The sequence below is a fragment of the Poecile atricapillus genome, chromosome 22, assembly GCF_030490865.1.
Source record: "Poecile atricapillus isolate bPoeAtr1 chromosome 22, bPoeAtr1.hap1, whole genome shotgun sequence".
Lineage (NCBI taxonomy): Eukaryota > Metazoa > Chordata > Aves > Passeriformes > Paridae > Poecile > Poecile atricapillus.
The window spans coordinates 5,575,755-5,603,582 of record NC_081270.1 but is presented as its reverse complement, the minus strand read 5'-3'; the positions used below and the strand labels follow the sequence as shown (position 1 = coordinate 5,603,582).

General features: G+C 47.3%; 2 protein-coding genes across 7 annotated transcripts; one reads left to right on the top strand and one right to left on the bottom strand.

Annotated features, from left to right (window-relative positions):
• Nucleotides 1–761: 761 nt before the first annotated feature.
• Nucleotides 762–15,805, top strand: C22H1orf167 (chromosome 22 C1orf167 homolog). Its single transcript, XM_058854877.1, has 20 exons — nt 762–905; nt 3,189–3,232; nt 3,804–4,020; nt 4,195–4,370; nt 4,830–4,927; nt 5,286–5,472; nt 5,899–6,080; nt 6,383–6,542; nt 6,719–6,941; nt 7,524–7,690; nt 7,857–7,953; nt 8,362–8,504; nt 9,025–9,233; nt 9,954–10,098; nt 12,246–12,510; nt 13,055–13,163; nt 13,413–13,620; nt 13,721–13,856; nt 14,559–14,669; nt 15,403–15,805. The coding sequence occupies exons 4-20, from the start codon at nt 4,306–4,308 to the stop codon at nt 15,460–15,462; spliced, it is 2,565 nt and encodes an 854-aa protein (XP_058710860.1). The 5' UTR covers nt 762–905; nt 3,189–3,232; nt 3,804–4,020; nt 4,195–4,305; the 3' UTR covers nt 15,463–15,805.
• Nucleotides 15,806–16,730: 925 nt separating this feature from the next.
• On the bottom strand, nt 16,731–27,412 carry MTHFR (methylenetetrahydrofolate reductase). Of its 6 annotated transcripts, none has more exons than XM_058854881.1 (14): nt 27,265–27,366; nt 26,598–26,656; nt 26,067–26,169; nt 24,620–24,871; nt 23,329–23,508; nt 22,914–23,024; nt 22,563–22,756; nt 21,844–22,094; nt 20,843–20,977; nt 20,402–20,582; nt 19,845–20,027; nt 18,430–18,531; nt 18,082–18,201; nt 16,731–17,596 (listed from the first exon to the last, which is right to left on the bottom strand). In XM_058854881.1, the coding sequence occupies exons 2-14, from the start codon at nt 26,607–26,609 to the stop codon at nt 17,399–17,401; spliced, it is 2,022 nt and encodes a 673-aa protein (XP_058710864.1). In that variant the 5' UTR covers nt 26,610–26,656; nt 27,265–27,366; the 3' UTR covers nt 16,731–17,398. The 6 variants fall into 6 exon arrangements, with proteins under 6 accessions (XP_058710864.1, XP_058710862.1, XP_058710861.1 ...); XM_058854879.1 differs by having other exon boundaries at nt 16,733–17,596; nt 23,329–23,567; nt 27,265–27,360; XM_058854878.1 differs by lacking the exon at nt 26,598–26,656 and having other exon boundaries at nt 16,733–17,596; nt 23,329–23,567; nt 27,265–27,404.
• Nucleotides 27,413–27,828: the final 416 nt, after the last annotated feature.

Below are 27,828 nucleotides of genomic sequence, written 5' to 3'. Positions count from 1 at the left end.
GCAGCAATTTAAGAATCCATTTTCAGCATGAGTGTTATATGTATAACCATCAGACTTAGTGGCTAGACTGCAAAGTAGGTCTTTCAGCTATGCTGTAATTCTTCCAGATTAGGGGACAGTGTGGCTTTTATGAATATGTAAACATGGTTTCATCCTTTAGTGTGGACTAAGAAGAAGTAGGTCTGTGTAGCCTTGGACCTTTGCAGGGCTGTAGCATGATATGTGAACAGATTTTCACTTGTAAAGCAGTTAAAGAGAACTTTAAATCAAGGCCCTACCTTTCCTACAAGCCCTGGAGAAAATATGAGTGTGGAGGAGATCTGAGCTGGATTTCCCATCAGTGATGAGGGGTAAGTGTTGTATGCCAGCTGGAACCATGTTGCTCTGACTTCTGTGAAAACATTTTTTTTAGACCTGTTGTTGGTCAGTGTCATGTAGACCTGGTGAAATGCGAAGCATGCAGTAAAAGCTTCTGCACACTTTGTCTTGGCAGCAGGATAATTCAGCCTTGCTAGCAACAAATTCATTCTGAGTCTGCAGGTGTATAATGCTGGAAGTCTTTGTTTTCCAGGTTCTTTGTTGAGAACTGAATCTGCCCTTTTCAGTCATTCCTGCTCTGCCAGGTATGATTGTCTGCTGTAAAACAGGAAGAGAGTAGTGTCCATAACACTTTCAGGACTGAGACTGGTGGATGAGAGACAAGAAATTCACAAGGAAAGTACCCAAAGGCTTTGGAAAACTAGGCAAGATGAGATAGGAAATACATACGGTCGTTTGCTTATATTTCTTCTTCTTTTCCTTCAGAGCAAAGAAACATTCAGAAGAACGTGAATTTCAATCTGTATTTGGGCACTAGAAGTCGAGTAGACATTTCTCATCCCTGGCCTGAGGCTACAGGATTTGATGTAAGCCCAGAGACAGCAGCACAGGGCTAGCTGTGTACCACACCTCTGTCAGATGGGAAGAGATCCCAGTCTGAGACAGACTAATCTCTCCTGCCCTTCTCAGCCGTTCCTGGACACTGCCAGCCAGTTCTGCAGTTCCCTGCTTGCTGCAGCAGAATAATCTGTGCTCTAGGTTGCAGCAGCACAGCTCTAAGTGTGTGGTTCAGAGAGTCCCCATCTTGCTTTGTCAGTGCTCCCTGCTGTGAATCTCCCCCAGAGGCACTTGCACCTTGAGGCTTGTGTTTTGGAAGGGAGAAGGAGTGAGAGTATTGACTTTCCTTAACACCATCAGGAAGCAAAGGCAGCTGGTAGCTGCTGCATACCCACTGCTCACCATCACTGTTCAGAAAGAAGGAACAAGAATTGTGACTATCTGGTGGAAAACCAACAGCATCAGCCTTCTGCTGCTTCTTGTATGGATCCTGTGAACCCTTCACTGGTCAATGCACATTTGTCATCCCATGCTGCAGATTCCCCTCTTGGGCATGAAGTAGTGGTGGGTCCTTCTTTAAGAAGCTCAAGTAAAAGTGTGAACTCTTGTCACAGTTCAGGCCTGGGGAATCTCAATCCATCTAATTTGGAGTCTTTTCAGTGTCTTTTGCAATCCTCACAGATTTCTGCTAGCTTGTACTGTTCAGTCCAGAGGCTTAAGCAAGAAAGTGCTTTGATGGGGCTACGGGCTTCCCTCCCTCTGGAGCCCAAGTCTTCTCCAGTCACTGGCCATTCATGCTTTGCTCCTGATAATTTAGGTCCCAGTATCCTGACCATGGGAGAACAGGTAGCTGCAGTAAAAACCAGTGCTGCTCAGGCAAGATTGAAATGGGGTGTCCCATTTGCTAAAGACTGGAGCCTTAGTGCAGTGACAAGGAACCTCAGTCCTGCTGAGCTTTTCTCTGTCTCTCACAGATATGGTTACATTGGCTCAAACACATGGAGAACCAACATTTCAGGTGGCATCCAACCACAAACCCTTGCTTCTGGAGTGGGCTCTGGCAGTCTAGTGGACAAAGAAGCAGATTCTTCCTTCAATTGCTCCCCTTTCTTCAGATGCCAGTCCCTGGTAAAGCCATCTCTGGAAACTGGAAGTCTTTATGTTCACAGAAAAAGTCATTCTCCTGGAAAGGTTGTTAAAGGAGAACAGACATCTAATGGGGCATCTCCATGTGTTGAGTCTTGTAAGAAAGACCTTTCAGCCAGTCCAGATCCAGAGGGTCTGCAGGTGTTACTGGAGACAGATTTGGGGGGGGCTCAGATGAATGTTGGTGTAGCCATGTGTGGGACTCCTACAGAAGTGTGTGTGAGCATCACTTCTCATCCTGGAGATAAAGAGCTTAGACCAGGCCAGCAGCTTAGTGTTAAATCTGTAGAAGTCAACAAGTCTCATGTTAAGTGCAGCAAAGAGTCAGAAGAGGTGTGTGACTCCAGATCACGAGCAGCCAGAAGAATGGCTGCAGTGGGCAGCAGCCAGTCCAATCCTTTGGGTACACCAGCTGAAGAAAGCTTTAATGAACATTCTGATGTAGATTGTATGAACATGAGCAGAGAAAGAAGGAGAAACAAATACTCCTCCCAAAGCAGCCGGAGGAATTTGGAAGCTGATGGCAATCTCCAGCAGTCTGAAGAATGTTCTGTAGAAAGGAATGCCAAAGAACCACGGTGCTGTGAAGAAGGGAGCCAGACACAGAAAACTGTGCCCAGAGAGGTGAGGGTGTGCTCACTGTGAAGCATCTCTGTTCACAGGTATTACTTGTGCTTGTTTCTGCCACTTGCTAGAGGTGCAGCATTGAGGTACAAGTGATGGTGATGCTTGTCCCTTGTATAGTTTTTTCTTCTCACTGAGTGGCCAGAATCCGTCCTCTTACAGTCCTTCTTCATCCCTCTTTCCATCTCTTATGCTTCTTCCTAAATACCAGCTTGTCAACTTGGTTGTTTTGGGAATGTAAACCCTGTTTATATTCTCTGATCTGCATGCCGAGGGAAAGCATTAAACTGGTTTTTACTCTGCACATTGTTGCAGGGCCCTGAGATTTCAGGCTTTTTGTGCCTTTTCATGTCTGAAGTATATAATAATATTCACACAGAAGTGGTGTGGGAGCAGTGTCCAAGGCATCCTACATAATACACGACCTTGAGGCAGTCCTGCTCTGGTCTCCATCCAAAATGATGTGTGCCACAAAATCAAATTCTTCAACAGAGTGGAGCAGTGTGAATAACTGTGAATTACTGTCTCTTGTCTGTTTGCAGATCTCAGAGAACAGCTTCTGGTCATTGAAGGTGAATGAGCAAAGGTAAAAAGACTCTGTGTTTAAGTATGGGTGTGCTGGTAGTTAACAGAAGAGCACTTCTGGAAAGAGGCTAAGGAGCCATGTGCATAGGAACATTTGGGTTTAGGACTTAGCCTACATTAATCTGCTGTGCTTGGCTGAGGAGCTGCATCCACTTCTTTTCAGAGGGTTGTCATTTGGAATGGAACATAATCTAAAAAATTATTTCTGTATCTTTTCAATGCTGTCTTCTAAATTCAGCCTTGGTTGTTGCTGGCAATGAAGAATTGTTGGTACCATCAGTGCTATTCTTTGGTGCAGCAAATTCCAGTGTGCTCACTGCACAGAGAAGATCAAGAGCTAGACTTACCCATGAGGTGGAATTCAAATTTGTGGACAAGACATGAATGAGGTTGCTACCAGTTTAGCAACAATTCCTAAATTTGGTGTGAGATTTCATGTTTTCCATTCTTTAGAGAGAATGATTTGAAATAACCTCTTTACAGCTTGATGGCTGAACTCTGATTGCCACCTCCTGGATGGTTTAACTTTCCTTTCTGTTAACAGGAACTCACCTCTGGTTTTTGTTTTTAAGTTTCTGGCACTTGTGTGACAAACAAATCCTAACAAGGTGTTTCCAAGCCTGGAGGAGACATATCCTTTGGAAGAGGGCAGCCAGGCAGCTTTACAGACACCAGCTGCTTCAGAAGGGCTTTGGTGCTCTGCAGTGGACTGTGCACCAAAGGAGGACACAATTGGAGGTGGCCCAGCAGAGATATGCTTCAACTCTGCTAGCTGCCAGCTTCCAAAAGGTGAGCACTGGCTGGGGACAGTGCTGGGAGCTTTCTGTTGTGCAGTCAGACAGGGCACAAAATCCTGTTTGGATAGGGAGAAGGAAGGGGTACCCTGTGTGAAATTCAGTGGTGTAAACCCTGGTACCAATACTCTGCCTGCAGTTTGTTCTAATCATGTGGTTTCTTTTTCAGTGGAAGGAAGCTGTGGCAAAACAGAGCAAGAAGAAAGCTCTGCAGCCTGAGCCTTACTCCTTTACCCAAAGTTCATCAGCAGGGATTTTTGGAGTAGGAAGATCAGCAACTATGACAACTTCAGCTCAGCATCAGCTTGGAACAGGATACTCAAAGGAAGCAGAGCAGGCTCGTAGGTAAGCAGAGAGCATTCTCTTTCTGTTATCTTGGACAAAGGGAGGTTTACAAACACAGGGAATTTTTTTCTCAAATGATGGCAGACTTGTTTCCATGTCCTTGGATTTACTGCTGTGCAAAAACACTGCAAGAATTAGTAGTTTAGTGTCAAGAACTAAACAATCCTATTTCAGAGCTTCTTGCACCAGTGTTTGCAGTCTGATTTGAGTGTCTGACAGAAATACTCCTGTACTAATTATTGGCTTCAGCTATCACCTGCATGTGTGATACAGGTGTAAATGAGTTTGGAGTGAGGCAATACTACAGTGTCTAGCAGTAGTTTGACAGCAGAGGTGTCAAAAGAAAAGCCTTTTGTTGAGCTTCTAATTCTGAAGGTAGAAGGACAAAAAGAGAGGGGAAAGCCCTGGATTCTGCTCTGTGGACAGGTGGATGTTAAGGCATGCTGGTGGCTCTTTCAGGGTGGAGGGAGAGCTGTGGACACAGCTTTGTCATAGGCAGAGAGCAGCTGAGTTTTGCTGGAGAGCTGAAGCAATCAGAGACATGAGACGGCTGGCTGGTAAGCACACATTCCATAGCCTTGGAGCAGCTTGGAGGTATTCACTGTTTCACCAGTTTTTGTGGTTTGTGTCTAGTTGTTGCTTTGAGCTCTTTCAGAATGTGATCTTGCAAGTAGCTGGACCAGTATCTGTGATGGTGGAGGATGGCCACTCACCATGTCATACAAGTTTTGCCTCATTCCTTGTATTAATTCAGCTGCAGCATGTGTTGCTCCAGCAATGTGAGCTGCCTTCCTTAAGTGTCCTTCCTCTGGCAGCTTGGAGTAAAGCCAGGGAATGTTTGCTGTGTGACACTAAGCTGTTTGAAGTTCTTCTGTTATTTCTCTTCTGTCAATCTCTTCCTGCCCTGTGACACAGCAGCTTTCAGACTGTGGCGCCTGCAGAAGGAGCTGCTGAGCAAAGAGGAAGCCAGGCTTTTGGAAGCCCGTGCTCTGCTGGAAAAAAAGAAGCTACAAAACATTTTCTGGATGTGGCATTCCCAAAGCTTGGAAATGAAACAGATTCTAACACTGACAGCTCAAATCGAAAGGAACTTGGTCTCCCGGTGAGTTGATGAGATCTGGTTTTCATGTGAAAAATCTGTTTGCTGTGAAAGTCCAAAGAATAACAGAGCCAACCCAGACAGTAGTAGTTGTTCCATCTTAAAGACATCTATCCTTTTGTTTTAGGAGTTAATAAAGATGAAAATAAGGGTAAAAATATGAAAAGGAACTTCTGTGGCCAGAAATGTTACGACTTACCTCCTGTGAACTGCCAAAACTTTTTTGTCCCAACTTTTGATGTCCTGAAATACCAAACCCAAGAGCCACTGTGCTGTTGTGCTCTAAGCATGACAGTGGCTTTTTACTGAAATGAACAAATAGAAGCTCATGGGGCAGCTTCTGCCTGTCTTTCCTGAACTAAACCCAGCCTCAGGAAGACACATAAGCTTGTGTAAGTGTTTGTCAGCATTTTCCTTTGGTATTCTCAGGTGCTTCTGTACATGGAAGGAGGCTGTTGAGCAGAAGGCACTTGACAGGTGCAACCTGGCCCATCTCAGAGCAGTATCACTGAGGAAGCACTTCCAGCAGTGGGTTGAGATGCTGCAGGTCAGAGGAGGTGATAAGCAGGCAGTGGTGAACCTCTTCCTGCTACAATGGAGGCGGCATTATGGTGAGAAGTTTGGAGTCTGTGCAGAATCTAAACTTTAGAGGTGCTTAGGCTCCTTCCTCTTCTTGTACACTGAAAACAGCCTGAAAACAGAGGGGCTCAGATGATACAGATATGAACAAACCAGAGTGGGCAGAGGACTGGTTCTGGGTATGTCAGTGAAGGTACAGGGAGGTTTGTCACTCTGCTTCATAAACCAAACATAAACTCTTAAACCTTGCTGAAAAGAAACAGTTTGAGGGTTGAGCTGGGCTGAGTTGGAATGCCTGCAGACAATCTCTTGTTCCTTTATGTAACTGGTTTAGGAGCTGTGACAAAGAGGCATGAAGGTCAGACATCATGGATTGGAGAGAGACAGTTTCTGGAGAAAACAGTCTACTCTTTTGATGACTTCTGCCAAAAACTGAAGCTGCAGAGAGTGTATCTGCTGTGGAAAACAAGGCTGTGTGAGCATCACAAAGCTGAGTGAGTGCAGAAGAGCCAGTCCCTGTAGTCCTGCCCCCATTAGTAGTGTCCACTTGACTTTCTGAACCTTTTGCAAGAACCCCTTTTACCCTATCTATTGTCCATCATGTCTGTGCTACTCACCCCTCCTCTGGTGTTCTTCTGTCACTTTACTGTCTCAGTATCTTCTGTCTCAGTTCTTTCTCTCAGACTTTGGAGCAGTGTAAACTCAGAAAAACTTTGAAATTATGGCACCAGAAGTATCTCATGCTGAAGACAATTGAACAAAGTTCTACGCACTTGCATAGAGATGTCTATGAGGAACCTCTTGCTATGCTGTTTTCTGAGGATCTCTCAACATCATCTGGCTTTGACAGCAGTGCACCAGCTACTCTGACCTCTCAAAGCTCATTGGAAAAGGTGAGAAGGTTTTGGTGCACTCAGACTGCTCTGAGGTATTAAATTGTTGGGATTTTTCAGGGGAAAATTTCTGCTTCAACATGATATTGTCATCAGCAAACTGTGCTTAAAATTTAGTGCTGAATCTGTGGGGTCCTGATGCTGAAATGAAATCTGAAAGTGTAAAGTCAATGCTCTCTGTGCCTTTTCTGGTTCATCATTTAGAGATGTGCTAATTTAGGAAGGTGCTGAGCTAGTGAGGTTCCCTTGTACACTTGCTTCAGTTTGTGTCTGCAAGGTGGAAAGGATGAGATATAAAAACCTTCCTCCCTGAGACAGCCCATTTCCCCTTTTCTCAGTATAGAAATACATGTATTTCTGGATTCACTATGGAAATTATTAGTATAGAAATAACTTTCCCATCACTTACATGTTTGCTCTCCAGAGGTATCATGGCTAGCCTGCAGTTCCTAGGGATGCTTTCTGGATTTGCCTGAATCCTCAATAAAAAAAGGAGAAAATGGCATGGTCAGAGCTGTTAGCTGAGTTCTTGCACTGTGAGGACACTCACCTCACAGCATCTTCCTCCCTTCATACCTGCAGGAATGCAGTCTTAGTGAGAGCAGCCAGCACGGCTTCTCCCTTCTGACTGCTGAGGATGTCACACACATCTCATGTCACGGCTCTTTCCTGCACCTCCACCAGTGCACAGAGCTGCCAGCTGAGCTGGGTGGGGAGCTGTGCTTGCAGACCTCCTTCCCTGCATCTGGGTGAGTTGGAGACTGTTTTTTTGGGATGCTGGTAGGAGTGACCCCTTGTTTGGACTGGCTGAATTCCTTCCTTCTGGATAATCTCTCATGTCATGTCACACCATCCTTCCAGGGGACTTGATCTTCTTCTTCCTTTCCCTCCTCACCCAACCCTTTTGTCTTGCAGAAGAAATAGGTTTGTGGAAAATCAGTTCCAGTCTTTGGTGCTGCAGAGTCCAGATAATAATTCCCAGCCTCTCACCAGTTACTCTGCATGGGAAGAGGTGAGGCTAGAAAGTGCTGTGTAAAATGTAAATATACAAGTGTTTTCTGCATATTCAAATTTAGCAAAGAGCCTTTGGATTTCAATATCAGCATATGGAAGGTCTCACTGCTATTTTATCTTTTTTGTTCTCTCTCAAAGAGATGATTTGGGAGATTGAGGCTTTTCTCAGTGTAACTCTTCCTCACCATTTGTCAGCTGAGTGGAAATAGGGCAGGTGTCAAGGATTTAAAAGGGATGTGTTAGACCCTCATGTCTGGGTGTTCATGTGGGGTGTGTGGGTTAGCAACAGAGCTGGGCAATCACAGAAGTCACAGTGGCACTGAGTGTGACTCTGAGGCAGCTGAGCTGTGTGGAATAACTGACACTACAGCAGTTCAAGGCTCTTTCTTGCCTTTCTGGATTACAGGGCTGCAGTTCTGACAAGGAGGTGAAGAGTTGCTGGCAGCAAGCAGAGAAATATTGCCTGCAGAGGTGCTTCCTTGTCTGGTCAGCTCAAACTCAACATCATGTGAAGGCCCAGCAGTACTGCAGGCACATTCAGCTGTCTCGGTAGGGATCATGCTTTCCAGAAGTTTCCTAAAGCTCTCTGTTTTGAAAGCTTTACACTTCCTTTAATAAAAAAAAGGAAAATAATTCTCCCTCTAGCTTTTTTTGTCTTCAGTGGGAGTTTTGCAGCCTATTATTTTGGGGTTTTTCCAGCTTCACAATTGTTATGTAGGAACACAATCATTTCTGGTTTGATGGGATGCCTCACAAATTAGAGCAAGCTCAGCTCTGCTCGTAACAAGTCCTGGTAACTTCCTTTCCACTGAACTGGCCTTGCTCTCTACTGATTCTAGAGCTGAAGAGCACAACAGGCTTGGCACAGCCAGGACAGAACAATTTACTCCCAGCAGCTTGTCCCTGCCCATCATTTCCCCTGGCATTTCATGGGGAAAGGATGTTAACAGATCAGATGTGTTTCCGAAATTCCCTCGTGTGTATGTTTGTTGCTAAATATTCCATTACAAAGGTGTGTATCTCTGTGAGCTGTTCCTGCAATCAGTGCATCAACCTTTGTTCTTCTCAGAGCCTTTCACAGCTGGCACCACTGGGTCATGGAAAATAAGAACCAAAAAGCAGCAGCAGCCCTAAAACACAGACTTCATTGCTCCCAGATGGCTTTCAGCCTGTGGAAAAGGAGACTGGCCCAGAAAGTGGAAGCTGACCGGAGATTCAGGTGTCACATTCACCAGATGACTGCTGATGCTCTGTGGCATTGGCATTCCTGCTGGCAAAGTGAGTTACCCCATCCCACTGCATCACTTGTGTCTATGGAAGAGAGAAGCTTTTGCAATGGTTGGGATGGAGAAAGTCACACTTTTGGCTGTAATTCTGTGCACTGCTCCTGTGGAAAGTCACATTCTACTTCAGGAGTCAGTAGGTGCATGGGTCACTGCATTCTTCTGGCTGTCAGCAGGACACGTGCCCTGCTCTTTTGTAGTGCTTTATGTTAGGGAAGATGCTCCTTTGGCACTACCAAAAGAGTGTTCAAGCAGTGTATTTTAGCAGCTGAGGAGTTAAATGGAGTTCCATGCAGCATTCCAAGTCTGAACATGTCTCCTCAGCCCAAGCAGTACCTTTTGCTTCAGTGGGAACAGGGTGTGTCTTTTGGGTTGGTTTAACAATCCTTATCCCTCAAGGAATTCCATATGCTCTAAGTACTTACGCTGTGCCAGGGAAGAAAAACTCCCAATTTTTAATGGAAAACTGCCTTGCAGATAAGAGTGGTAGTAATCTGTGATGTCTTGAAGGGAAAATTTGAAAGAGGGTCTGACTACCTTGCAGACAAAAAACTACAAGGTGAGTTGAAAAGTCTTTAGCTACTGAAGAGGGGACAGGAAATCTTAGCAAGTTTGGTCCCTTTTGGTGTTCACAGCAGATGTGTTCTTTGCTCTTGTCTGCACTCTGCAATGGAAAATCATTGGGCTGAGCTCAGGAAGCTGTGCTGTCTTGCAGGGAAGCATGCTCTGAGAGAACTGGAGCAGCAATGGGCTTGGCACAGCTGCCAGGAGAAGAAGAGGCTGGTCCTGCAGATATGGTATTGCCAAACAAGGAAGCAGAAATATGCTGTTTTATTCTGGGAACGTTTTCTCCTGCACAGGTTTGTTTCTTGCTCTCAAAGCATTTCCAAGGGAAGAGCTGCATGAAGAGCAATTTATGTAGTAGTATCCACTGTATTAAGAGCAGAGTTTGGGTTTGAAAGTGTGAATAGCTCATGCATAAATGGAGATGTGTCTATATTAAGAGCTCTCTTACCTAAAGCCTCACACCCCACCTCATTTTTCCCATTTAAAAATTATTTTCCTTCCAGAACTTGTGTTCAGTCTTAGTTACACAGAGTGGTATTTGTGCACTGAGGGAGAGATGCAAACAAATTTGTGTAGTTTAAAAATTGGAAGCCTCATTTGCACTTCAGTATTTGCTGAAAGGAGTAGTGGGCAGAGATCTTACAGAGCTCTGATGTTTACAAATCTGAGTCTTTTAGGATTGTGGACACAGTGTGTTGATTTTAATTTAATGTGAAAAATTGAGTTCAATTTGTTCCTGCAGCAAAGCAGTATAAAGCTTATGGAGGGAGAACCATGATGTTCAACTCATCTTGGTTTTATTACAATATAGGAGAAGTTGTAGTCTGTCTTTGAGTCATATATTGCAGATCCCCAAAAGACAAGAATTTAATTTCTTTTCTCTCTTAATTGTGTTCAGTGGCCTTCTCATTGAAAACAGTTTTGTTTGTGCTTTATGTTGTGTGACGCTGGTGCCTGCCTGAAGTGCAGAGAAGTGTCCAGCTATAGTGAACCAGGATTTCTGAAGTGTTTCTCTGAAATAATTCAGGAGGATAAGAATGAATAAGATTATTTATGCTAAGGGTTCATTTAAGGCATGAGAAGTGCAAGTTTGGCCCTAGTAGGTTTTCTTTTGAATTGCAGATTCAGACTGAGAGGACACAAAGATCTGCAGAGGAAAAAGCAACTAGAAACCCAGTAAAATTTTGGTGGCTGTGGTGTTTAGACTCTTCACTTACCCCACCCAATTTCATTTTCCTCTGCAAGTCCATCTGTATGGCTCCCTCATGGGAATTGTATTTGGGAGAAACCCTTAATGTTGCTCCTTCCTGTTGAGTATGTCTCCACCATTAATCTTCCTTCTGAGTCTCCTTTGATGACAGAGTGCTTCTAATTTCTCACCTGGATATGGTACAGGCTGAGCTCTGTCTCTTCTGAGGGGGGCATTTTTCATGCTAGGATAACCTGCAATAGCTTCTCTTGATCTTCCATAAAGCTTGCCAGGCACAGGATATTTACACCTCTACCCTATGGTGCAGTGGGATGATTTGCATAATGAAAATGGAAAAAGGAACCAAAAGGATAAGCCAGGAGTTAAAAGCAGATTGGATTCTCTGGTTGCAGAGGAAGACTGGCCTCCTGTGTGTCAGCCTGCAAGATACAGAGATTATTGTGGGTGCAGATTTACAGTGCTGGTAATACTTAGCTCCTGAAGTTGTTGATTTTTTGGAATAAAATTGTCTTCATCAAGATTCTAGTTGTACATCCCACATACACAGGGGCTTAGTTTGTGACAGCCAAGAAACAAAATCTGAATCTTGACAACAAGCGGCTGTCATAAATTCTGAAAGCCAGGAATCTGCTGGGTTTCATGCTGAAGGAGATTTTAGCAGTTTTACTCTTATCCCATAATGAAAGAAAAAATAAAAGCCTTCATCAAGCACCATCTTTCTGGTCAGCTGGTAGCACAGAGGTAGATTGAAGACTGACTAATTAATTATCTCCTTTTTTTTGTGGGGGCATCCAGTATGTGTACTGGCAAGGCAGCCTAGGAAAAGCATTTGTTTTGTAGGCAAAGGAAAAACGTAGTACAAGATTGGATTCAGTTTGCAGAGGCCTTTGAAGAGGAGGAAATGCTAAAATGGCCAGAGTGAAGAAAAGTCTCTTGGACTTTGAGTAGGTGAGAGGTAACAGTGCTGGGAACCTGAAGTAAAATGAGGGCAGGTTTTCTGCAGGATAGTTGAAGAGTCTGAACTTGGACCTCCCAAAGATGAGGCTCTGGAAAACTACATAGCATGGAGATCAATGCATAAATCTTGACTGCAGAAGGAATAATAGGAGCAGACTTTTTTCTTGTTGAATGCTGGACACTGCAGGGTAGGTGGGAAGGTGAAATTAGGCCTGACATGGAATTGTTACTTTATGTATCTGCTTCTTTTCCGTGCTTGTAACTATTTTTCAGGTGCATTGTCACTTGGGCCCAGGTCACTGCACATAGACTGAGGCAGCGTGAAGCCCTCTCTTACTTTAAAAGAGTCAGAGAGCACCGTCTCCTGGTTGTGAGCTTTACTAAGTGGAGGGACAAACTCTTTAGAGCTGAACAAGTGCCAGGAGGGAGAAACCACAAGTGGCAGGAGCCCTCTCCAGGTAAAGCCTGTCACCGCTGGCGAGTGGCTGCAAGAGGACAGCAAGCCCTGCGCCTGGGATCCGTGGCTACTGTCAAACAAGTAAGAAAAGATACAGGTCCTTATGAGACAGTTATTATTAACTCAGTGAGTCACAAGGCACTGAGATAGTGTGACAAGGCATGTATAAAAACCTGGTTTGATTTGTGGTGACTGCTTAGTTCCTGCTGTGAAATTCTTCACAGACTGTGCACACAACTTCATCACCGTAATCTGGCACTGATTGCAACAACCATATGGAGCACAGCAATAAGGAAAAGGGACATTTTGACCAGAGAGATGAGAGCACTCCTTCCTCTCTGCTCAAAGATAAGATGGGATAATCACTGTCCCTGCAGAGCAGAGTGAGCTGTCAGAGTTGCAGCTTTTTTCAAAAGATTCACAGCTAGCAAACTACAAAGAGGTCGATTGATTTGGAAGGGCTGAGTCAGTCCTGCTGAGATCTCATCTGTGCAGTTTCCAGCCTGGGGTCTAGCACATTAAGCTACCTGCAGAGCTGGGAGCCTGTCTCTCTAAGACTGGTTTGTGTGAGTGCTGTGTGCATTGTGTTTACTCTTGGCTGCAGCTGTGTTATTTCTGTTTGCAGGCCTGCAACTACTGGACAAGAGCAGCTGCCTTTTCCCAGTGCTTACGGCAGCGCAGTACCCTCATAGGTGTTAGGAAAAGCAGGAAGATGTCTCTCTCTTGGCCCATGAGTAAGAGGATTCTCCCTCCTCTCTTCCTTTCGCAGACCCATGTGGGGAGTGTGGGTGATGAGGGAAGGGGATTAGGGTTTACCAGCTTAATGACTGGGATTCTTCTGTGGAATAGGAGCTCATGGCACTCAAACACAGTGGATTTCTTCTGTGTTCATGAGTTGAAGGACTAAGGGCTCATGGCAGCTCTGATGTCTCCCTCTCTAGCTCCAAGGTTAGCTCCTGTGTGATTCCTCTTTTGTTTCTTAGAAAGCAGAAGAGGCAGAGAAGAAGATTCAGCACCAACTGGACTTTTCCCCAGTGCCATTCAGCGCTGGCTGGTGATCTACAGGAGCCAAAACAGACCTGGAAGGCTGCTGGAGAGACCTGATGTGGTAGGACCCTCTCGTGCACATGGCAGGATCCAGGGGAACACAGCAGAGGTGGACTTGGAGGATTGGGCTAAGAGGCATCTTGGGTAAGTGAAGTGGAGGGCTCTGAGCTGCCTCTTGCTGATACCATCAGGGAAGGGCTCCCTTGTATGGCTGGTAAAACTCATTTGCTTCATTTGGCTGCAGGAGGAAGTATCTGAGGTGGTGGCATCACACAGTGGTACTGCGCCAGTACCAGCATGACAGGAAACTGCTCTGTCTGGCAAGGGGATGGCATCAGTGGAGGGAAGCCAGCAGGGTGGTGATACTGGCTCAGGTGTTGGTGAGTGTCTGGGGCCACTGGGGTGGCAGTGATGGGTGTTACTGGGCAAGCCTGCTCTGCCTGTAGCCCCACATACATCTTGAGAGATGAGACCTGGGGGTTTAACAAGTAAAATCCTGGTTTAGTGCTGTGGCTAGTTTTTCCATTGTTCTTTTTGAAATGTCAGCTTGACAAACTGGCATATCCACAGATTTAGCTGTGCTTTGCCCTTACAGATGGGAAGCTGAAACAGGATTTGTCTAGATTGTCTGTAGACTGTGGAAAAAGTTCACAGCAATTATTACAATCTTTGTCCTCATCTGTGTACCTGATACATCCCACTGGTGTCTACATCTTACCAAGAGCTGTCATTTTTACTTTCCTTTCTGCTCATCCTCATGTTCTGCCTGGTTCCTGGGCATTAGCTGTGTGAGATGTGTTCTGGCCTGCCCTGGTAACAAGATAATGCCTGTGTAGTGTGAGGATATCTGTAGTCACAGAGGAGCTGTGCTGGAGCAGAGTGGGGCACTGTCCTCTCCCCAGGGTACTGGGACTTAGCCACACTGTGCTGGAGAGAGTAGTTCAGCAAGAGTTCTGTTACCAGTGCAAAGTCTTTTAAGAGGGACTCAGGAAATCAACTGGAACAAGGTGGGACTGGAGGGAAGTGAGGTAGTTTGCCTGCCAGAACCCAGTTAATCTGTGTGCTGCCTCTGTTCCTGGCAGGACCAGCAGCGCCTGATAGAAAAGGCCTGGAGGGTGTGGAGACGAAGATATTTGCAAAGCTGTGTGGTGCAGAATCTTTTGGAGGAGGAAGCCAGGAGCCTCTTGTGTCAGGTAAGCATTTATGCCTTCTTCAATTCAGTGGTACGAAAAAGCACCCCCAAGGGACAACTGGTGCTCCCTGTATCTCTCTCCCTGCACAATGCACTTGCTTAGGGAGAAGTTGAATACATCAAGGAATGGGACTTGCCAATAAAAAAGGAAAAAAGCTTCCAGCTTTACATGGGTTCATCTATGGGTGTTTTTCAAAGCTTTGTGTCAGGAGTCAATTTCCCTGACGTGTGCCCCCTTCTCTGCTGTTATTAGTGATGTTAATCCCCTAATCCCTCTCTCCTGAGACCCCATTCAGGGAAGAAACAGGCTCCACATTGGTGCAGGAGGACGGTGCTGACTTGCACCCAGGGGCAAGCAAATCACTGTGAATTTGAGCAAGCAGGCAAAGCCTTAGAACTCATACCCAGTTTGGCTCCTCTGCCTGCCTCCCAAAGATTCATGTAGGATTAGGTCCTGCTTTAAGGAGGTACTGAAATTAGAGGGTCCTTCTTGTCTTTCTTCTCCCACATTGATTTGTACTCTGCATGCCCCATATTGGCTCCAGGAGAGACAGGGAAGGGTTTTGAGTGAAGGGTGAGGCAGCTGGCAGAGCCATAGCTAGAAGGAAAGCTCTGTTTACTAGAAGGAAAGCTCTGTTTACTAGAAGGAAAGCTATGTTTACAGGTTCTGTGAGAATGGCTGCAGCCCCTCAGGGGTAACCCAAGTGTTTGATTTGTCCACTTTCCTCTTTCAGGCCTTTGGAAGGTGGCGGCAGCTCACAGCATTCCAGCGCAAGGACAAAGGATCCTGCTGAATGGAGGGGGCCTGCCTGCAGCTGCTGCTCATTTCAGAACACGTGGAGGATATGGCTCCTGTCACAACAAAGAGCTGGTCCTGTGCCATCAAGAGAGAGAACACTCTGCTCTTACAATAAAAGCAGAGCTGCTGGCCAGAAGGATGACAGCCAAAGAACAACCAGGAAGAGATGGTACCTAGTGAAAGGTCCTCTTGAAAGGACTTCTATCTGCTTAGCAGCACAAATGGAAAAGTTACTCACAGTTGTGAGGTTGCATTCTCTTCTTCTCTGGACCCTGCTTTTGCTGGAGTTCTGATTAAAGGTCAAAAAAACCCACCTTATAGACTTTCCTTTTACTCAGTGGTTTTTTCCCCCTGGACAGGAGTTTGGTGTCAAGGGGGAGTATGCAAATACAGTCTTAGAGATGAGCAGGAGTTTGTGGGTGCTGGATCCTGTTGATTCCGAAGTCAGCACCTGGGTAGGTGCAAACACAGCTCTTTATTTTTATTATTTTTAGATTTGGCTTTTACCCTGGTGGGGGTGGGGGCAGATTTCCACCAGGCACCCACCTCCTCCCCCTGTCTAGGTCCATCAGCTCTTCATTAAGCTTTTCAGTGGGTGGCCAACCTCCTGACTGCTTCCTGCTGGTTCATTTCTGTGCTGAATGGGCAAGGTATGAAGAAACCTGCTGGGAACAGCTGAGCACCAAAAGCGTTGCTGAGGCGAGACAGGCGTGTCTGATCCCCAGCCTTCCCATTACTTGCCTCTGTGATTGATGCCTTGTAATTACCCTGGATATATGAGCCCGGTCTCAGACAGCTGTAACAAGAGGGTCTGAAGAATCTGGACAAGGCTTTTCTTCCTTCTTGTTTGAAAGAGATGCTCACAGCATGGTGGGGATCTTGAAATCCCACTGGGAACTGCTCCGGGGTCATTTTCCTAGCCTGTGGCAGCTTTGCAGGATTGTTAAGTACACAAAGCAGTCTCAGTAGCTTTCCCAACCCCTTATTCCAATGCCATGGGGCCTAAGGCTGTTAAGAGTCATTAGGTCAGGAAAGAGAGGTTATCTTTCCTGATCTAAGCTTATCTTTCCCTACAGGCACAGGAAAAGAATACATGACCTTGCAGAATTGAGCTAAATAGCAGTAGCTGTTTACTTTTGGTGAATTCTAGGATTTAAGCTTTCTCCACTCTACCACGGAGCTTGGGCCATACTCAGGATATGCTTTGAAAGTGAGGGCAGAACTGCCCCAGAAACAAAATCAATTCCCTTGTGCCAGGTGATTAATTAGCAAACAACACCAGTCTCTGCTAAAGCATGGCCTAGTACAAGAGACATTTGCATTTTATTGTATATAATCTAGGAAATAGTGTCATTCCTACTTAGTCTTATCCAGAATGGGAATTCCCATAGTCCTATTAAAAAGAAAACAGGAAATACAATACAAGGAGAAAAGTTAGGAAGAAAATTTGAACCTTCGTCTGGAGTGAGTGCAAATGTGCAAGATGATCAACTATGAAGAAATACAGTTTAGGAGTGCAATATAAAAGCAATTTGACCTTCTTTTCCAGGCTGGTAACTGCTGATATAATCCCCTTGCATAGGTACAGCTGACAGGAGTGTTTCAGTCCCCCTGCCAGCATTTCTGGCATGGGAAAGTTACCAGAATCTGTTACTGTAATTGGCATAACCATGATTAGCAGCTCTTCATCCTGCAGACCCTGGCCTTTGGGCTTAGTCTGGAGCCTGAGCTCAGAGGTGCAGGTAGTTCTGGCTATTGTTCAGTGAGAATGGCTCAGGGAGCCTTTGTGTTGGGGACAGAAGAGCACAGTGTGGGTGGATCAGAGCAGCACCCTGCTCATGGTTTAGGAGTGTGTCCATTGTCAGCACAGGAGCTGCTGCTTTCCCCAAAGTCAGTGGACGGAAGGAGGAAGTAAGAGATTAGGAGAATTTTCACTGCTGAGTTGGAGAGTTCAACAGCTCAAATGTATCCTCCACAACCTGCCAGAGGCAGTTCTCTAGTGGGAAGTCATTGTCCACCAGGTTGACCAAGTAATAGTTGTCATGGATGTACTGGATGATCATGCGAGAGGGTGACTCCTCTTCATAGAGCTTGGCCCATTGCTCGATCCACAGCGCAAAGGCCTCGTCCTGCCATGGGAACAAAAAAGATTTGTCACTTGTGAAACATCCCCATGTTACTTAAGATACCCAGTGTTACACATGTCTGGCTAAACTGTGGCTTGTTTCTTCTCAGTAAAAATGGCAAGAGTTGAACAAGGAGCTTTGTACTTTCCAGTCAGTGGGAAGTACCCAGAGCTGAAAGGAGACACATTTGCAGTACAATGGATGGCTCAATGCTGCCCCTGTGTGTGTAAGAGGGGAGGAAGAGCCACTGTCCAGCGCTCTGAGGCCTGGTGCAGTGACAGTAGTGGCTCCAGATCCCAATTACTGGGTGCTTTGTGTCTGGGAACAGCTCTTGCTGGAGCTGAAGCAGGAGGAGCAAGACCTGTACCTCTGCAAACCAATATAGCAACAGCCCTCAGCTGTGAGGAGTGTCAGAAACTAAAACTAAACCAGACATTCTGAACTTCCAGGGCATCACAGCAATGTATCCAAGAGAAGGGAGGACTCACCTTCCAGGAGAGGAAGCTTACAGGATCCACCACAGTGGGCTGGATGATCTCCCTTCCTGGAAAGATACCCCAGGTGACAGCATTGGGTTGCAGATCTGGAGCATTGGTGATATTCTGGCCCTGCCAAAGGAAGGAAAACTTTTCTGAAGCAAGTGCTGGAGGAGGGATTGAGTAAGTTTTTATTAAAAAGCATATTTACCCCCTCCTTGTTAAGGGATCAGACAGCTGCTGCACACTGCAGCTGACTTGCTTTATTTTCCCTTCCCTTCTTCAGCCCTCATGTCTGAATATTTGGTATTTCTCTTTCCCAGGGTGGTGAAAAGAGTGTCCTGTGAATAACAGCTTTACCTTGACGTTGACAATGTGGTAGTTCACTCGTAACTCGTACTTCTTCAGCACTTTGAGCAGTGCCGTAACAATTTCACTGGAGGTGAAGAACTCCAGGTACGCCTGCAGGGAGGGATGGAGAAGGGGGAAAGAATCAGGGCCTTAAATCACAGCAGAACTGGACAAACACAGGTAAACTATGACATTTATAGAGTCTGGGCTGCTTTTTATGTTCATCCCCAGAGACATGTACTACAGAGGCTTGAGCAAAGGGCAGAGCAAATTAGTAAGTGAGCTAGGGAAAAAAATAACTGGGGAGAACAGCCCAGGAACAGTGCACTCAAGAAAGCTACACACTTCCTGTTTTGCATCCACACAAGTAGACAAGCTGGAATGAACTCCAGTATTACCACAACTGCTGCACAAGGAAGCAGTCTGCCAGAATGCTTGGAAGAAGCCTGAGCTTAATCTTTATTTTACAGCAGTGTCTTGCCAAGGCAGCCCAGCCTGGTGAGAGCAGAACTCAGGGGTCTCAGCTGGGCTCTCCCAAGCACCACTCCCTGTCCTCATCTTTTGTTCACAATTCTCCCCATGTGCTTATACAGCCAAATTCTGTGCTTGGCTGCTCCCAACAACTGCTTCCCCTCCCCCCATTTCCTGGCTATTTCGTGAGATGATGGATTTCCCTCACCTCAGGGGAATTTTTTCCTTTGAAAACATAACTGCATTTGCCATCTGCTGGTCTCTGGCTTTACCGTTTGGATCCCTTTTGAACAAGGATGCTTTGTTATCCAGTATGAGTTACTTGCCTGACATCTACCTTGATGGGATATTCCTGTCACAGCCATTAGGCAAGGCTCTAGGGCCTGAAATGCCTGACAGGGGAGACAGGCATGGCAGGCATGACTGTTTGCAGGCCAGGGAAGGAAAGGAACGTTGTGTGAACAGCACAGTGCATGGGCCAGGGGCAGCTGTAGAGAACTCTGCCATACAGAAGGACAGAGGAAGTTTTTAAATACCCCTTTGTCACCATGAACTTGCTGGGTGGTAGAGATGCTACCTCACTGATTCCCATTTTGTGAAAAACCTGGATGCTTTGTGCATCACTGAACTGGGGACAGGCACGTGTGTATATATAAAATCTCACAGCCCTGCTCTAGATTAATTAATTACCAATAATTACTTGCTGAGAATAACACCATGAAACTCTACAGATGTTCAATAGATGTTTTGAGGTGGGGAAAAACAGCTGTGAAGTCAGCCATAGAGATGGAATTATGGCTCTTAAGACAGCAAAGGAGCTTTGCCTTATCTCACCAAGAATACATTAAGATAAGGCGAGGGCAGGATTATGTGGATGTAAGCCTGGGACCTCCCAGCCTAACACAAACCAAACTAGGTCAAACTTTGCTGCCTAGCCCAGAGTAATACAGTACCTTTTGGAAAACATAACCTCCACTGGGCCCCCAGCCTACTATGGGGTCTGTGGATGGTTTGCCATTGATGTTTGGCTGGGAGTTGATGGTCAGGATTCCTCGTCTGTTGACCTTCTCCAGTTGGTCCTTCAGAAGGTTGGTTTCAGTGGCAAGAGGGTCATCATTCCAAGGCATACATGTAACCTACCATGAGGAGAAAGGATGGCTCACAATGGATGTAAGAATCCTTTGATTAATCATCTAGGTGTTGAAGGAATTCAGCAGTGCCTCAAACACACCTGCTTCAGGAGAGAATTCCCAAGTTTGGTTCAAGGATTAGGATATGCACAACTGACTGCTGAAGTCAATCAATACTGGTCCTATCATACTGTAGTACCTTTCCTTTTATGTTGAGCCTTAGCTCTGGCTGCTGGACCCCCTTCAACCTGTGTGCCAACAAATCCTTTTGGACAAAGTGCCAGTTCTTCTTTAGAAGAACAATGTGGTACCAGGAGCAAGAAGAAATGTGCATTATTGCTTGTGCCACACTGACTGTCCTTTCCTGGGCTCTCACTCACCTTGTACCCATTCCTGTTGGGTTCTCCGGTGATGTAACATGTGAACACCTCAAAGACACTTTCCTCACCAGTCAGTTCTTCTCCCCACATCTTCAGAAGCTCCTCCCGGGGAGACTTACTCTTCAGATAGAAGAGGTAATAGTCCTTCAGTTCCCCAAAAGCTGGAGAGGAGGAGTTACCCCTGTGAGGGTAGAAGACACACACCTGAAGTCACTGAGGAAGATGAGCTGATCTGGTGATGCAGGAAGACAGCCAACCAGCACGAGAAGTACACAACAAAACCCACCTAGACACCAAAAGTCTCAACATCTTGGTGCCATTCGCCTCACCTCACTCAAATCCAAGCAACAGGGAACCACTTTGTTACAAAGCCACCTCAAGTGTGCCCAGGACATCAGGCTTTCTTACCACAGCTCTGCCTTACTGCAGGTGACAGCTTACCATCGGCCATTGGGGAAGTCATCCCACTCTTGGGTTCGATAGATGTAACTCTTTGGCCTGGAGGCCCAGAAGATTGGCCTGACATCTTCCACTCTTCTCTTGGGGTGAGCACTGACTGCCCAGGGCAGAGGCCGCCTGCATGGGATGAGCAGATGTTAACACAGTTCCTCTGCTGACTTCCCACTAAGGGCTGGAAACCTTTCCCATGGTGCAATTTGCCCCTGGGGAAAAATAACAGGGGCTGAGAGGAGTTCTGTCTGTCAAGAAGTAGGACAGGAAACTCTTCTTCCTTTATGGAAAATATTTCCTAATTAGTTCCTTCACAGGATGCTCAGTAGGGTCTATTTAATGTTAAGGTACAGGACTAACCCCTGAAATTGGAAAAGGTAAGGGCGAAGCACTATGGGAAGTTATTTCAAGGGAAAATAAAAAACAGTTGTCAATTTTCCTTTGCTTCATCTTGTCTGTGGACTCAGAGAGAAGTCTTTCTCAGCTCATTCCCTTTCTCAGCTGCAGAGAACCCTAGAAATACACAGTGGGAGCATAAGGGTTGTGATAGGGATCAAAAGCATGCTTCTTAAGTGGCAGCTCTAAGCTCTAGGTTTTTTAAGTCCCAGAATGGCTACTTTAAAGCTACTTGACTAAAACAAATTCCTCCCTTGGCTGTCTCCTCTATTCCTCCCAGCTTTTGCTGGAGATCTGTGGCAATGCAAAAGGTGATAAAAGAAAAAACAAAAAAAGGAAAAAATGGAGAGTACAGGGGATGGAGGGATGGAGGGATGGAGGGATGGAGGGATGGAGGGATGGAGGGATGGAGGGATGGAGGGATGGAGGGATGGAGGGATGGAGGGATGGAGGGATGGAGGGATGGAGGGATGGAGGGATGGAGGGATGGAGGGATGGAGGGATGGAGGGATGGAGGGATGGAGGGATGGAGGGATGGAGGGATGGAGGGATGGAGGGATGGAGGGATCTAACAGCAGCCAACACATTCTGCTCACCTTGGGTCCTCTTTCCATATGCCCAGGCGCTTCAGGACTTCAGTCGTAGCCACCTCCCGGTTGAGGGTGTAGAAGTGGAGCCCGTGCACCATTCCACTGTCCAGCAGCTCCCGGCACATGGACACTGCCAGCTCCACCCCATAGCTCCGGATCGCGGCGTCGTTGTCCTTGATGGGTTCAATCACATCTTTGATTTCCTGAGGCACTTCCAGCTTAGAGAGCTTCACCAGCTGGCGCAGGGAGTGGTAACCCTGCAATGAGGATGCAGATTGTCATTTTTCCAAGACCCCTTTTTGCCATCCCAGTAACACAGGTACTTGATCTCAATTTTGTGGCAGGAGATTTAGAATTGTGGCTCCTGGAATCTACTCCCTGGCCCCATCTCTAGGATTGTAACACAGTCCAGGTCATGTCACTTTAGGTGATTTCTCTCCACGTCCTTGCCTGAGCCCAGCATGCTGACAGTGACCTCAGGACTTGCAGACCATTGTCCTTTATATCCCTTTTTGCCATATGGGCACAAGAAACCTTTTCATCTTGTTAACAGCTGCCTAAGAATTTAATTTGGCAAACCACCTACAGCTTTATTACACTCAGCAGTCTCTCTTCCCTGAAATTTTGTGGAGGATATTTTACAGACCTCTCCCAGGCTCTGACCCACAAATACCAAACATCCCAGATCCTTATTCCCTCCCTAAATCCAAATTACAGGATTTCACCTGTATAGGGAAGATGCCAGGAATAATGGGGCAGGTAATGCCAATGGCTTGACAATCCTTCATGAACTTGAGGAAGGTTTCTGGACGGAAGAAAAGCTGTGTAATGATGAAGTCTGCTCCAGCAAAGACTTTCTCCTTCAGGTGCCTCAGGTCTGCCTCATAGCTCTCTGCTTCAGGATGACCCTTGGGGTAGCCTTTGGGGAGAAGGAATGAAAAATGTCAGGGCAACATGCAGGAATTATGAAGTATCCAATCTGATTGTACTGTCACAGCCCAGGTCCAGAGAGGGACTGCTGAGCTGATTTCTCTGTCTCAGACCCTAGCACACACTCTGTGATAGAAGGCATTTACCTGCCACACAGATGTCGAAGTAATCATCAAACTCATTGCGAATATGCTTAACCAGATCAACAGCATAGTTGAAACCTTCTACTTCTTCCTCCCATTCCTCACCAGAAGGATCTGAAAAGAGAACAAATCCACAGTTCTCTCCAACTATCTGCTGAACTCACATCTGCTAGTTCTGTAAAAACCTCCTGGTATCAAAAGGAAGACAGATGAACTCCCAAATCTGCAGTTTCACCTATGGACTGGTTTTGTCTGCCCTTGAGCTGGAGGGACTGCTAACAAAGGGCTCAGATGAAACACAGTCTTAGCATTCAATTCCTGCAGCAGGAGGCTCTAAACCTTCTCTGTTTTTACTCTGGAATGGAACACAACAGCAGCACAGCCTCTGCACTACACATCACAGGACAGAAGGATTCACCTCCACGCAGCGCCATGATGTTCTTCAACCCGAGCCGCTTGGCCTTCTGCAGATGCCCTGTGATGTCATCCTTGGTCTGGTTGCAGCATGTCATGTGCAGGATGGTCTCCAGGCCACAGTAGTTCACTGCAGTGTTGGCAATAATCATGGAAGAGGTTTCCTTGTCAGATCCTGGGTCCCCTGCAGGGTGCCACGTCACATCAATGAAGAGGGGACCACCTGCTCCCATGCGGTCAAACCTGTGGGGTTTAGAGCTGTGATAGTCTACAGCAGGCAGCCAAATCTCCTCCCTGTGCCTCAAATACCTTGCTCACTGCTAGAATGCCAGCAGCAGCATAGACCACAAAAGTGTTGCACTAAGAGTTTAGCAAGTGGCCAATGGAAATAAGGAAAGGCATCCTTGAAGGCTCTATGGGGAAGAGCTTACAGTTTCTTAGAAGATGAGGCAACTGAGGTGTTCTCTGCACAACAGACTTCTCCCTGCATGCTGCAATAGACTGATAAAGCTTCTGACAGATAGCAATCCCATTCTTTTTGAGATGGGAGACTATGTTGCAGCCCCCTGTTGCCAGTGTGAACTGTGGAGGCCACAAAACCAAAAAGATGGACCAGAACTGTGTTGTGTTCCTAAGTCTGCCTTAAAGAGGAGACAAGGGCTTCCCTAACTTGTTTCTCTCCTGCTCCAAGGTCTAACAGGTCCCTCTGCTTAACATATGGCATTGGCATATAACAATTACAAAAAGAATTATTTCCTCCAGGTAAGTACATGGTAGCTCCTGGGGCCCCAGAATAACTCCTAGCTCTGCTGAGACCTATCAGCTCTCATTTAGTATATAGATGTGGACACCCATGCCAGAGGCTAAAACTGTAGTACTGAGGCACAAACCATAGTGGCTGGCTGAATATTGAAAGGAAATGGGAATCTGTTTCAGAGATTTTGCCACACTGTCCATCAAGGAATATTATCTGCTTTTACCAGGTAGTATTCTGCCCAGCATTGTGCTTCAGACCCAGAATATGACACTGGGGTTACTCCATCTTCCCAGGGCATGGGAGAGGGGAAACAACCTGGCCCCTCAGTAATCCCACCGTGACACTTAACTCTTCAGGGCCTCCAAGGAAGACAAGTTACTTGGTGTCCATTACCCTCCTCAGCAGGAAAGCACAGCCCCATTACCTGCTTCATCATCACCTGGAAGGGGAGACAGAGCATGGGGCAGAGCCTGCCTCGTTAGCTATTTCCCTGCCCTCCACCACAGATATTTCCCCTCTCCTACCCTGCAGCGCTCACCTGGAGATGAGATTGACAGCAGCATTGGCTGTGCGTGGAGGGAAGAACTCCAGGGAGAACCACTTGTCTCCAGCATCCTGCCGGCGGCGCATCTTCTCCCGCAGCCGCTCGTGTCGGTCAGCGTCAAGGACGGGCGTCGAGCAGCGCGAGTTGTCCTTGGAGCTCTCGCTTCCGCTGCTGCTGCCGCCATCAGACCTGGAGCTGGAACTGGCACTGCAGGTATGCTGGGTCTCATTAACCATGGTGAGAGCTCTGGAGAGGAGAGCAGAAGGGGCACGGTCAGTACATGGGTCTCTGCACAGAGAAGGTATCGCTGGGGTGGGCAGCAGATGATTAAAGAAGCCTACACCAAGACCCAACACTCATCACCATCAAGGAGTCCCTTTTGCCAGCTTTCACTGTAAGCTGTAGTGGGGGATCTGGCCAAAACACAATAAAAAGCATATGTGATACTCAGATACAGCTGAGAGAAATAACTTCATGCCACTTTGGCGCAGCTCTTCTCTGCTGGGTCAAAACTGGCTCTCAGAAGAATCAGGTCAACATCACTTTTGCCCTGACTACAGCTCAGCAAGCCAGGATGTCCATGTGAATTAGGTGGTGGCCTCTGTCATCTTGTGGCCTTGGGCTGGGCATGCCAGCAGATTTATTTTTTTTGCCTACTGCAGCTGCTTCTTGGACTGTATCCATTTTCAGAGTTTTCATCCTGTTTGTTCCCAAAAGGCAGCACTGCATTACAGTGTAGTTAGGACAGTCAGTGCTAATGGGTCAGGTACTCCAGAATGTTTCTGACATAGCAATACTTTGTGCAAAGTACAGAATCTCCTCTGACCAGGCCATCCCCACAAAGTGTCCTTTGTTTTCTTTGCTGGCATGACACCTGCATTTCCAACCATGAGCCTTCTCCACGAGACACACTATTTCCACAGACAACTGCCCCCTGTGCCAGTCCCATTGCACACACTCAACTACCTCTTTACCAGATACACTGTTCCCTTTGTCAGTAATTGTGGCTGCCTGGAAATAAGGGCAGCAGAGACCATCCTCCTCTCATTGCTTTGCAACAAAAACACTGCAAGTCAGTGCTACAAGTAGGTTTAGGAAACCCAGTTCCACTTAGCTCCACAAAATGCCCCAGCCTGTGCCTTTAAAATGAAGTAGGGATTACAGACAGTTATGCAAGAGCTACCACAAAATTTGGATCTGTGTTATTTGCTTTAGTACCTGTCAAAACTTAAAATTGTCACTGGGAAGCAGCATGTTGTCCAAGCATTACATAACTTGGGAGCCCGTTTTGGAGGAAGCGGTTGCATGAGCCAGCACACTTTCAGTCCTTATCATAAGCTCTGTGGGTTTAGTTCAGCCAAGAAGACTTTGAACTCATCTTCTACTGTTTACACTTGAGTTGCCAAGCAAAACCCTCTGGGAGAAAGTCTACTTTTACCACCTGAGGAAACTCTCCAGCTGGCAGGAGATGTGAGAAAGAAGCGCAGGCCTTCTGTTCCAAGAGGAAGTGGGAGCCTTAGATCTCTTGTGTACCAACATAGCAGCTGTGGTAAAAATCAGCAGCACAGACTTAATGACAAGTGAAGCAAACCCAAATAGGTGAACAGTCACAGCCCTGACCAAGCTGAAAGGACTTTGCCTAACACCCACATGGCACTAATCTGGGAGAATTATCCACAAGCACACACTGGTGATCGAGCTAGCGGCTCACAATCACATGCTGTCAACTCCCAATATCTCATTCCTAGCAAGCATAGCACAGCACCGTAGGTAAATCAAAGGAGCTTTGTTTTCTGATTTGAGATTTAACATCCATCACATGGAAAAAGTGTTCACATCTTTATGCCTCTATAAAATGAGATTTGCTGTTGAGGAAAGGTCTGTATCTTACTAACAATATCAAATCACAAAGATATGAGAAAGGTTCACTTAGATTTTTGTCTGTAGGCAGCATTTGGAACCATTTCCTTACCATGATATGCATCACAAATTTGCTGGCAGATACTTATTGCAAAGAGAAAAAAGATAAACCTAAACAACAAGAACAACAAAGACAATTTTAAACACCTGTCAACACTCCTGCTCCTGTCTGTGTCACATTGCAGAGCTCAAAGATCCGTGGCTCAGCACATTGCTGATGCTCAGCATGGATTTACCTGCTGTGTTTTTATGATGCTGATGGCATTCAAACTCCTTCCAGCCCTGAGCTGCCACCAACACACAGAGGGTGGAGTCTGCATCCCCCTAAGCTCAGTTTTACCCTCAAGACTAAACTGGGCTGCACCAGCTGCAGGTTTCTCACAGGCTGCTCCAGGGCCACGCTATCAGGAGGCTGAGAGCCGGGCGGGCAGCCCCGGGCCCGCGGGCCAGAACAGCCGATGGGGCAGCGGCTCGGCCCCGGGACAGCCCGGGGGAAGGGCCGGAGGGAGCCCCACGGGCCGCCGGGGGAGAAGGGGAGCAGCAGCACCTGCGGTCTCTAGTGCCGGGGGAGGCTCGGGGCCGGACACTGCAGCTCGATCGCCCCTTCACCTCAGCCGACCCCGCCGGGAGCACGGCCCGGCCCGGAGCAGCCAGACCCGCCGCGGGGAAGCCCCGGCGCTGCGGCGGCGATAGGATCCCCGTTCCCGGGCCCCGCTCACCTGCGGCCGGTGCCGGGCGCTGCCCGGGCCGCCCGCCCGCCGCTCTTTAAAGGCGGCCGCGGCCGGGCGGGTCACGCGGGGCCCTGCGGCTGCCCTCACCCGACATGGCGCCGCGGGGCGGGGCCGCCCGAGGCTCCGGGGGCGCGGCCAGAGCGGGCCGGCCAGGCGGGACCAGCGGGGCTCGGGGATCGCTGTCGCCAAGGGACGGGGACGCGGCCAGGTGAGGCGGCGCGGGCGGGGCAGGGCGGGGGCGCGGCGGGCCGGTTCTGGGAGCGCGGCCACGTGCAGGAGAGGCCAAGAGGGGCCGCGGGGGCTACGGGGCGCGGCCATGCTGTGGGGCGGGGCCATGCTTTGGGGCGGGGCCATGCTGTGGGGCGGGGCCATGCTGTGGGGCGGGGCCATGCTGTGGGGCGGGGCCATGCTGTGGGGCGGGGCCATGCTATGGGGCGGGTCATGCTGTGGGGCGGGTCATGCTGTGGGGCGGGTCATGCTGTGGGGCGGGGCCATGCTGTGGGGCGGGTCATGCTGTGGGGCGGGTCATGCTGTGGGGCGGGTCATGCTGTG